General features: G+C 36.1%; 1 protein-coding gene across 4 annotated transcripts in view; it reads right to left on the bottom strand.

Moving 5' to 3' along the window:
• Positions 1–11,810, bottom strand: part of LOC144975444 (suppressor of tumorigenicity 7 protein homolog) — a 99,146-nt gene extending 87,336 nt beyond the window's left edge. Inside the window, exons 1-2 of one of the 4 annotated variants that reach the window (XM_078919513.1) lie at positions 3,574–3,599; positions 32–837 (exon numbers count right to left, since the gene is read on the bottom strand). In XM_078919513.1, the coding sequence (XP_078775639.1) occupies positions 32–38 (7 nt within the window). In that variant the 5' untranslated portion in view covers positions 39–837; positions 3,574–3,599. Of the gene's footprint in view, positions 1–31; positions 838–1,325; positions 1,581–3,321; positions 3,421–3,573; positions 3,600–11,636 lie in introns of those variants that run through there. The other 3 variants (XM_078919511.1, XM_078919514.1, XM_078919510.1) reach the window with 3 other exon arrangements.
• Positions 11,811–12,457: the final 647 nt, after the last annotated feature.

Genomic DNA, 12,457 nt, shown 5'->3' with positions numbered 1-12,457 from the left:
AGACAGAATAATAAGTCGAATGCCAACCCACCAAACATGTTGCCTGTAGTTATAGTAGTATTAGTAGATCCTAGATCCAATGAATAAATTTCTTTCTTTTTTTAAACCAGCGATGAAAACGATCTCAGGACGATAACAACTGCCACCACTGACGACGACGACGACGACGACGACGACGATGATAAGGACAATGTCGTCGGGGCGTTGACGTTGATGATTCGATGACAATAATTATAACAACAACAACATCCAACTAAGCAGATGACGGTGTTGACAGCTACGAGTCTGTCTGTCTGTCCTTTCCACGGAGGGACGCAATCTGCTGTCGACGATAATCACGAAAACGACGATGACCCAATCAAACGATGTCCGTTTCCGGTTCCGTTTGACGATGTAGATAAAAAAAAACTACAGCTGGATCAGATAATGAATAATACTAATAATAATAACATATCACCGACACAAATAATCCAAGAACGTACTGAATTCTAACCATAGATTTATATATTACATACAAGATCATCAACGGACATCCTCCTCTATTATTGGTCAAGATGGCTGGGGGTGTCGAAAATGTGGCAACGTTTCTCTTCTCAATAAATTATATGCACCATGTATTTATTATTATTACACCCCCCAAAAAAATTAAAAATTATAAAGTAGTGTGCACTAGAATATAATGTAGACGTCTAGATTGTTTTATACGCACCATCTATACCTATTAATATTAATCCCGAGTGACAACAGCCCTATTGGACACTGCAGACTGAAAATTCCGTCAAGCAATTGTTGTGGATATTATTATAATAGTAATAGCGTACATCAACTAGTTATCTGCTGTAGTATTGTACACCGCCAGGAGATGATGAGTTAATAATTAATAATGATAATAATAATATTAATGATAATGATAATGATAATAGTAATAATAATAATAATAATAGTAGTAGTAGTAGTAGTAGTAGTAGTAGTAGTAGTAGTAGTAGTAGTAGTAGTAGTAGTAGTAGTAGTAGTAGTAGCAGTAGTAGTAGTAGTAGTAATGATAATAATATCAATAATAATAATAATGATAACAATAATAATAATAATAATAATAATAATAATAATAATAATAATAATAATAATAATAATAATAATAATAATAATAATAATAATAATATAATAATAATAATAATAATCTTCAATTAATCCTTTTACAATGTTGACATCTAAACGTTAGGAGAGTGGGGATGGAGGGGGGAGTAGACGAGATCGTGGTGACAGACACGATAGCCTAGCCATAATACACACTACAAACTGGGACCAGGACAAAAATAGATTCTTACAAAAATGACTAGTCGTTGTAAGGATAAAAATATGAACAATAAACCCGATCACGAATTATTCACAGAATAACGAATTAATTAATGATGAGTTAATAGACGGGAGATAAAAGAGACAGAATTATGCTAATACTATTACCATTACCACCACCACCACTACTACCACCACTACTACTACTACCACAACTACAACTACCTTCACCACTACCAATATTACTACTACTACTACAACTACGACTACTACTACTACCACCACCACTACCCATACTACTACTACCACCACCACCACTACCCATACTACAACTACTACCACTTCCACTACTACTACCACCACCACCACTACCCATACTACCACCACCACCACTACCCATACTACAACTACTACTACTATCACTTCCACTACTACTACCACCACCACCACTACCCATACTACAACTACTACTACTATCACTTCCACTACTACTACCACCACCACCACTACCCATACTACAACTACTACTACTATCACTTCCACTACTACTACCACCACCACCACTACCCATACTACCACCACCACCACTACCCATACTACAACTACTACTACTATCACTTCAACTACTACTACCACCGCCACTACCCATACTACAACTACTACTACCACCACCACTACCCATACTACAACTACTACTACTATCACTTCCACTAACTACACCACCACCACTACCTATACTACAACTACTACCACCACCACCACTACCCATACTACAACTACTACTACTATCACTTCCACTACTACTACCCATACTACAACTACTACTACTATCACTTCCACTACTACTACCACCAACACCACTACCCATACTACCACCACCACCACTACCCATACTACAACTACTACTACTATCACTTCCACTACTACTACCACCACCACTACCCATACTACTACCACCACCACTACCCATACTACAACTACTACTACTATCACTTCCACTACTACTACCACCACCACCACTACCCATACTACAACTACTACTACTATCACTTCCACTACTACTACCACCACCACCACTACCCATACTACCACCACCACCACTACCCATACTACAACTACTACTACTATCACTTCAACTACTACTACCACCGCCACTACCCATACTACAACTACTACTACCACCACCACTACCCATACTACAACTACTACTACTATCACTTCCACTACTACTACCACCACCACTACCTATACTACAACTACTACCACCACCACCACTACCCATACTACAACTACTACTACTATCACTTCCACTACTACTACCCATACTACAACTACTACTACTATCACTTCCACTACTACTACCACCAACACCACTACCCATACTACCACCACCACCACTACCCATACTACAACTACTACTACTATCACTTCCACTACTACTACCACCACCACTACCCATACTACTACCACCACCACTACCTATACTACAACTACTACTACTACTACTACCACCAACACCACTAATTTTGTTTCACGATTATAACCATGACTATTCGTCAAGCACAGAGATTAATTAAGAACGAACAATATTATATTTATCATCCCCATGTCTTCATACTAAACTGTCTACATTGCATATTGTCATAATCCCAATGTTATCCGCCTCGCCTCACTATCATCATTACCATCCACATGAATTCATGAATCACACAGACCGATAATATAGAAATATATTTAAAATTTTGGTCAGAAAAAATAAAATAAAACAAAACAATTTGCACATTCAAATCTCCATCGATTAAAATAAGGATCGAAATTTGAAGGAGGAGTTTTCTGAACAAAATTTCAAATACATATGTTTTGTGATTTTTTGTTTTAGTGGTCTGTTCTGCTTGTTTTTTTTTCATGGTACATAAATTCCCAATTAAAGAACACACATCAAATGATGATGAAATGGGCAACAATAATAATAATAATAAAACAGCGAAAGGTGACGAGAATATAGAATTAATCACTAGCACCACTAACCACCACCACACCACGACGACGACCACTGCTAGAAATGATTCGATAGATAATACGCCGAATAGCCGCCTTCTTCTATTCCAACTGGATACCGCTGAGAGCAACACGAGGACTAGCGGCACGTGGTGTATAAATTTAAATGATAAACTCCGATGATCTGATCGACGACGACTATCAAGCGTGCGAGCGCTCAAACACACAGACTCAGACGCACGCGCGTACACAAACGCACTCACGCACACATGATACACATACAAACACGTCGCTGGCTTCCCGTCTTCTCTGTGCCTGCCAGCCTTCCGTGTATTGCTTGCTGCTTCTACTGTCTGCTAATGCGGACGGTAGAAGAGAAGAGGAAGAAGGGCAATAGACGTACGTAGCTAAGCTAGCCACTAGATTTTGGAGACACACGACCGACACGCACACACACACACAAAGATCAGACACAGACGATATAATAGACTAGCCAGTTTAGCTACTCTGCTCGACGGTATTATAGACTCACTAGAGAGAGAGAGAGAGAGAGAGAGAGAGAGAGAGAGAGAGAGAGAGAGAGAGAGAGAGAGAGAGATTGGGGAAGTCTCGAAAGAGACACAAGGAGAGCAGTAGCTATATTATTAGTTGAAGCAAAAGAAATATATACAGAAAATGGAAGGTAAAAAGCAGCAAAATTGCCAGACATTTTTTTTGCACAACAAGCCAAACTCGTGGAAAAACCTACCAAAGGTCTGAAACATTGACAGCCGTAAATGTGGCTGGTCTGAAATGCCTAAAATAGAGAGCGGTGGGAGCCACAGATTACACAGTTACGAATTTTTTGTATTCGTGGATAGCTCACACGGTAGAGCCACGCTCTCACCTGCCAGGCGGAGTTGTCGTACCAATAAGGTCGCAGGTTCAAACCCCACCACCGCCGCGAAAAATTTTTATTCTCTATTGTCTTCTGGCACTTTACTACTCACTTCATCTCTTGTTACCAGATTGCAGTCTGTGGTGGGGGCTGCCTTAGCCTGGGATCGTGAAAATGAAGAGGCTTCGGATGGGAACAATACAGACAATGGACGTTTCGGTTACAGACCCTTCTTCAGCACAACAATAACCAAATGAACGTGGAAAACAACTTGAAAAATTGTATTTTATTTGTTTTCCACTTTCATTTGTCTGTATTGTTCCCATCCGCAACTCTCCAATTTCACTCTTTTGTTAGTAAATAATGGCAAGTGTTTGCACAGTAGACGACGCGTTTCTTCTAATCTGCACATAGAAGTAGAATTATATATCTTCTTTTGTTTGTTTGTTTTCACGTAACCATGAAAAGTTCACATCGGCTTATCTGTAAATGTCCCTGAAATAGGTTAAGTTATTTTTAATCAAAAGCACTCGATGACGAACCCCTTCTTTTTCTTCCAACCAGCTTCAAAACGTTTTTTTTTTTTTAAATCATCATCATTGTTATTACTTTTATTTTTTTTAAATTATTATCATTATTATTGTATTTAATTATTATTATTGTATTTAATTGTTATTATTGTATTTATTTATTTATTATTATTATTGTATTGATTTATTATTATTGTTGATCTCTTATTACTTTTATTATTATTATTATCATTACTACTATTATAATTATTATTGCTTATTTATTATAATAATTATTATTATTGTTCATTTATTATTATTATTAACATCATTATTATTATTATTATTGGTATTGTTAATTTACTATTATTATTATGGAATGTGGCATTTAAAATTACACACTGGCAACCCTGGGATGAGTGCGAAACTTGGCACGGAGAGAGACAAACCGAAAGCTAGAGAAGGCAAACAAAAGCAACGGACACATGCGAGAAGCAGCCACTGGGAAATCGATAATGGCCCGCATTAACAACATGGCGAGTCCAAGGATAGAATAATATAATACATAATTAATATATCGAATGTTATAGCGAAGGCTAGCCGATAGTCCCTCCATCGCATCGCCTCCTACGGATTATTATGTGTAGTCCATTTTAATAAATTAATCTTGAATGATGTAGCGCCATGTTGAGAAAATAAAAGTCATTATAGAAGGGGGGATGGTGGTGGTGGGGAGTAGTAGAAGTGAGTGAGTGAATTGGTTTTAGAGAGAGAGAGAGAGAGAGAGAGAGAGAGAGAGAGAGAGAGAGAGAGAGAGAGAGAGAGAGAGAGAGAGAGAGAGAGAGAGAGAGAGAGAGAGAGAGAGAGAGAGACGCTGGCGATCGAACCTAATCGTGTATAACAAAACATTGTCATAGTATCAAACATGGCAGAAAGGAACAATAGATATAACGTCACAGACATTATTCCGTGCTTCCAGATCTAAATTCAATGAAAAAAATGTTCAACAATGACAGCAAAGAAGTATCGACTAATTGGCTCGTCTCGTACCAGGTGCTAAAATAAACAAATGCTTTTTTGTTGTTGTTGTTAACGAATGTAATATATTAATTGTGTTAAAAATCAAAACTGTTTTGTTTTGTTTGTTTGTTTTTTAATTAAATAATATTTAAATGTTATAAACTTGGAGCCACATACACTTTCCATTTTATTTTCTCTAAAAATAGTAATAATAAAAATAAAATTTAAATAAGTATATAGTCAAAGGGGGATAAGTCAATTTTTTAAAATAAAATTGATGTTAGTAGGAGTATTAGCTGTAGAATTAGCAGCAGCAACAGTAGTAGTAGTAGTAGTAGTAGTAGTAGTAGTAGTAGTAGTAGTAGTAGTAGTAGTAGTAAATAGTAGTAGTAGTAGTAGTAGTAGTAGTAGTAGTAGTAGTAGTAGTAGTAGTAGTAGTAGTAGTAGTAGTAGCAGCAGTAGTAGTAGTAGTTTGTTGTGGCGGCAAGAGCAGTACAGGATGCGCCACACGCGAGGCCGTTAACTTCAATGACAGCCAGTGGTTATTGTAAAAATCAACAAAAACATGGGCAACGACACACTGGAGTACCTAACGACAGGTTGTGAGTGTGAGGAAATCCCGATTAACAATTACAGACAGACACGATAGCGTGTGCGTATCTCTGAGTGTGCTCTACTTAGTCTATTGTTGATGTATATATTGTTTCATTATGTTTACCTGAGGGAGACTCTCTCCCTCTCTCTCTATATATGTGTGTGTGTGTGTGTGTGAGCGAGAGTCTTCTACGGAACATCCACAATCGATCGTTCTCCCCCTTCCATTACCACAAATTAGCAACAATCGAGATTTTGTGTAGAATGACGAAAAAACAAACAGGGAGACGGGGGAAACCAAGAACGCCTCTTCACATACGTGCGTACAAATTTCACGTATGCACGTAAGTATGCGACATTTAAAACGAATGGATCATGCGGCTTGTAGTACTTGGGTATGAGGTGAATTATATTCAATCAAACTACATTATAATATTTGGTCAATACAAATCTTCATCAACCCCCCCCCCCCCCCCACACACACACACACACCAAATCAAAATCTATCTCTGATAATTACCCATTTCCATGCCCCCCCCCCCCCCCCCCCCCCCCCCAAAAGCACATAAATCTAAGCTTTCTACTGGTTTTTTTTTAGTTGATTCAGGACTGGACCACATAAATTCTATTGATATGAAACAAAAGTTGCCACACCATTTTTTAAAAAGCTGTAAGAAAGTAAATTTTTAGTCTTTTTCTACCATACACATGCTGTCTTCTTATTTATAAAATATTGCAGACATTACAGCAACCCATAATACTGTCATTGGGAATTTCCCAAAATTACTATGCTGGTCCACAGCTAGCTACTAACTTCTGATTCTAAAAGCAATATCATTCTACATCAGAGACAAAAAATTTTTCTTCAAAGCCATTGAACAGGACCTTATGACGGCTACGATTCCTTTCTGTAATGTTTTAGTTTTAACAGAGAGTAACAACAGTTTTGCTACTCCTAGCACAGGGCAATAATTTGTCCCAAAGAGCTTTCCAAATCTAATAGACCCGCTACTCAATCAAAGGTTGGTAAACATGTCAAAAATATTTTTCTTGAGCTTTTACAACAAAAAAAAGTAAGGCCAAGGTCAATAAATAATGCAATGATTCGCCAACCGGATATCAGCTGTTACTTGGATCTAGTGGAGTGATATTTATCCAAAGGAAAAAAACATTTATCAGTCTATATTAGACCAGACAAATGGATTGTTATCTATAATTTTATCGATTTACATTTGCAATCGAGATAAAGACCTGTGCCCATCTTTGCTGTATCATAAGATATCCCAGATGTTATCGGTATCACGCAAAAGGAGCCAAATTAACAATTAAAAGTAGCCGAAATATTATTAAACTAAGCAACAACAGAACAATTTTGGGAAGTTTTGGTTACTTTTACCTCCACAGATATTCTGCCAAATGATAAAATCTCAGAACAAGGGAAGCAATCCATATCTTAGGCTACTATATTTATTTTGTAACATTTGCATTTAGTTTATTCCTGTCATATTAATCCTATCTCATATTTTTTTAAACTTAGTTTGAAATATTTACTATGAATAAGTCTTTCAAAGCAACTCTTGGGGATATTATCTATTTAACTCACTCAACCCTAACACCGACTATATCCGTAGTTTACCCGGGTTACTTTTTCTCCATACTTTTCCGAGACAATCTATAGGCGTAGTATCAAAGCTAATTTTTTTTTGTTTTTACATATTAATGGTAGTTAAATAAAACTATCTATGTACATGCTCCCTTTTAATACATTTTTTCATACATGCAGTAGCAAAAATCTTTAGGATTGAGTGAGTTAATGGTTAATCTATACTTCCTTATGGAAAAAGCTTAACCGTAAAAAATATTACACATTGAAATAGGGAGTATCCGAACCTATTGAATACCTATCATATATACATACATGTATATTATTGTTTAATAAACATCTATGTATTATATATAACCTGTGACATTGAGTTAATCACAGGTCTTCCACTATCTATATTTGCTGACAACTATACCAGAGGCCATAAATAAAATTTAATACATACAGGCCTGTCAATGGTTGGTGAAAAAACTGTCAGAACTTTTCTTTAAAGGTGGCATTCAAAATGGAATAAAAACTGACATGTTCAATAAAACTTTTTTATTTTCTTTTTTGTTGGTTCTGTGTTTTAATATTAATTACTTTTAATTTTTTATTTCTTTGTAAATGTCAGCACTTAACAGAATATATTGAGCAAAATCGCACTGTCGGAAATCCGACAAGTCGGAATAGCCGGAAGATTTACAGGCCTATATATAAATCAAGATGAAACATCACTCAGATAGCATAACTTCAGTCAGTATGTTTGATCACTGGATCAACGTCCCAATTCCAGCCACTGAACCCCCTGACATCGACACCTTCAATAATCACTTATTAAACGAGTCAGATTATTATATGTACATTTTGCTGAGCCTCCCATCATACTGGAAGTGGTCAAGGAACCAACGGCACATTAAGGAAAGTTATGTGACTGCAAAAGACACAGATCAAATGACCTGTCAAGGAAATGAAATGAAATGCGAAGCTGAAACCAAATCATCCACATTGACTTTCCTCGATAATTCACATTTTCCATTCAGGAGGCAAAAATTTACTGAACTTTTACTTTTACACAAGCACATTGAGTGACGAGTGCTGAACCCCAGTAAAAATACTTTTTTACTTCCTTTTTTTTCTGTTTAGCAGGTGATTGGAAAATATACCGAGGGTTTATAATATATTAATAATACTATATAATAATTTACAATAATATACCAAATTCCATAAATATACGGAAAATTGACACCCTTGTCCATTTCTTTCCTGACTGACACCAATATATCGACATTTCATCACAGTCCTACGACATTGATATATAATATCCGCCCTCAACAGTTGTTTTTGTTTATATAGCCATTGAATTTCGCTCAAATCATGACTGGCCAAATATTCCGACAGTTTTTAAGGACTTGACAGTTTCAGTGAAAAAGCACTTACTTATAGTATAGCAATACAACAAAGCTCTTCACTATAACTACTCTGTTTGTGAAAAGTCAGGTTGGAGTAATCCTAACTGTAAAGGGTAAATAATAAATAATTTCTAAAGAGGTGGGTCTCAAATGTCAATAACAGACACTTCCATTAAATATCATAAGATAAACTATAAATCACAAACATGCTGTAACGCAGAACAAGTTGCCATCAATTCATAGTCATAGGTAAGCTAGCTTATCACACTGTTCAAGAAGTCAGTGAAAATGGAGAGGCTTCGTATGGGAACAATACTGACAATAGACGTTTCGGGTACAAACCCTATGTCAGCACAACAATACACAAATTAAAGTGAAAAACAAAATAAAATGCAATGCATTTTCACTCTTTCATTAGTATCTAATGTATGAAAAAAAATCATGAAAAGGAAATAAGAAATATATATGAATAAAAATTTTGGAAGAACTTCCACTTCCATAGTTTCACAGAATCCCCCCCCCCCCCCCCCCCCCCCCCCCTGGGTCAACCATAACTTAAGATACTATTACACTATAACCCGATAAAACAATGTTTGCTATTATTTTCTATACCCAGGTACGTGTGCTTAAGGCCAAGGTATTTCGTGTGCCGGAAACCATGCCCGAGATAGCCAATGCTATTGAGATGGCCATATATACATAATATAGAGATACAGATGCAATATGGAGATGCCCATGGACGTATTCGTATGTCTTTGGAGATTCCCATTTAGTCTTAGATTAGGTGGCGACGCCCTTTTAAATATTGAAATGGAGAACCCAACTTCGGTGGAGACATATTATTTCATACCATCGTGAATAAGGTGTTAAAAACTATTCACGACAGTTTCATCCCTAAGCGTTTTGATTAGTCCCTGCCTTCAGACAACCATTTAGCCCATCATGCTGATAAATTCACATGATGGAATTTGTTGAGGGTAACTCATTCTAAACATGCACATGCGCAACTCAGGTATCGAATAATCTGCTGACAAAATAGACTGGAGCTTTGGGTGTCGAATAACACTCTGATAAGTATAATCACACCATATATAAAAATGAAACATCATAAATAGTAATATTTATTGGACAATGCAACAAATTGAAAGTCCATAATGGCTAAAAGATTACGTAATATTATAATAAAAATGCTGTGAAACTACAGAAGTCCTCTTTAATGTTTATAGAAAATGAACTTTAAAAAATGAAATAATTTTTTTCTTAATCTCGGTGTCAGAAGCAGATACCAATGTGTAATCAAAGTTAACATAGAGCAAAATGCTTTCTAATGAGTGCCTGATTTTTTAAAATTCACATGAACTTCATAAACCCATAAATATAAATCGAAACAAGTTGAAAGTATTCTTAAGTTTAAATCAAAAGACATTATACCTAGGTATCTTGTGACTGCAATCAAAATTGAAAATTTGACAATGAAAAGATAGTAAGAAAGTAAGAAAGAAAAAATATGTGGGAAACCACTAACACAGTGAATCCAGAATACTGAATGGCATCGGCAACATCAGGATATGAATATATATATCACAAATAACAACATAACAAACAACTGAAACAAATGTTCTCTTATTCATATTCATTGCATCCTCTTGGATCATCGGTACCTAGTTTTAGAGATGTTTCTTGGACTAACTTAGTCTTAGTATTGGTTGAGTCTAACTCTAAATTTATAATGACAATGAATGTATAATGTAACAAGCCCAACAAGCGCAAGCAGTAAGTGTAATTAAATTTAAATTTTAAATGTGTAACGTGTAGTGTAACTTGTAACACTAACACAGTAACAATAACAATATCAATCTGAAACTGAAACGTATTTGTTGTGATAATAGGTTACAAAATTAAACGATCTCTCACAACTGTCATCTTCTATTTTGAAGTACCGTTGAATGAGTTTGGCAGTGAATTGCAGTTCAGTCACTGATCTGGGGGTCAAGTCCAATGGTGACTGTCTACGATTTCAGTTTCCAGGAAAGAGGACAAGCGGCAGTGCGGCAGAGGCAGAAGAAAAGAACATAAATAGCGAAAGGAAGAAGAAAAAAAAAAAGAAAGAAAAGAAAGAATGAAAGAAGAGTACGTTCCTATTTTCATTCCCCAGTCATTGCTTGGGGGCAGAGACAAAATTTGTAAACAAGATATTCTGAATCTGAACATTCATGAAGTGAGTTCAGCAATCACCAAGACAAGAGCAGAGATTTGTTGAGATGCTGATTACTGACTGGTTGTTAGACTGAGTAACTGTACTGTTTGTTTGATCAATACATAAGCATTTAATTGAAGCTCCATATACTTACCGTATGAGACGTTCTCACTCAGCTTGAGGGGCACACGAAGAAAATAGATCACAGTTAATACTAAAAATAACCAGAAGAGCCACAATCCAGTGTAACCCAAACTACAAATCCAAATCTTTAGTTTCTCAAATGAACGGGACAGGAAACCCGCCATGATAGTTAAACATTTCCGCACAAAATGATACCGCTGCTGACCTACTTTTTTCCGTTCTTTCAAAATAATTTTTAAAAGATAAAAAATAGAAAGACAGAAGAAAAAACATGTTTAAAGAAAGGGTATTTTCGCAATGGAATTTTAATAGAAACAATGGTACTTTGGGGAGAATAGATTTCTAGAAAAGATACCGAAAAATCACGATATCTTATTTTTCACAGGAGGTGGGGCGGATGAGGATGGTCGGGGAATAACCGACGTGTTGATTGATATAATATATCCGAACCCAATAAATATGGACCCAGTTTTACAATGTTGTTATGGACAATTTTTTGCGTCATTTTTTAAACTATCCATCCTACAACAATGAGCCCATAAGGAATGGAGTTATCAGACACATAAGTTAACTTGGGTAACAGTAAATGCAACCACAACAACCGAAACAATAAAATCAAGGAAACTAAACGAATAGAAAATTAAAAGAAATAATGAAAAAAATAAAAATAAATAAAGTGCTCGTAGTAAATAGATTTATACAACCTACACCTTTTGGAGGGGAGTGAGAGAGACATTCGCAATGAAGAGGTGATGGGGTGGGGGTTCATTACGTTTCCCGCTCCATATGCCTATTGATGTTATGAGATCAGGTGAGGTACTCACAACATCC

This window comes from Berghia stephanieae, chromosome 6 (genome assembly GCF_034508935.2).
Source record: "Berghia stephanieae isolate SIO BIC M18660-M18661 chromosome 6, UCSD_Bste_1.3, whole genome shotgun sequence".
NCBI classification, from domain to species: domain Eukaryota; kingdom Metazoa; phylum Mollusca; class Gastropoda; order Nudibranchia; family Aeolidiidae; genus Berghia; species Berghia stephanieae.
This window is presented reverse-complemented; position numbering and strand designations above follow the sequence as displayed.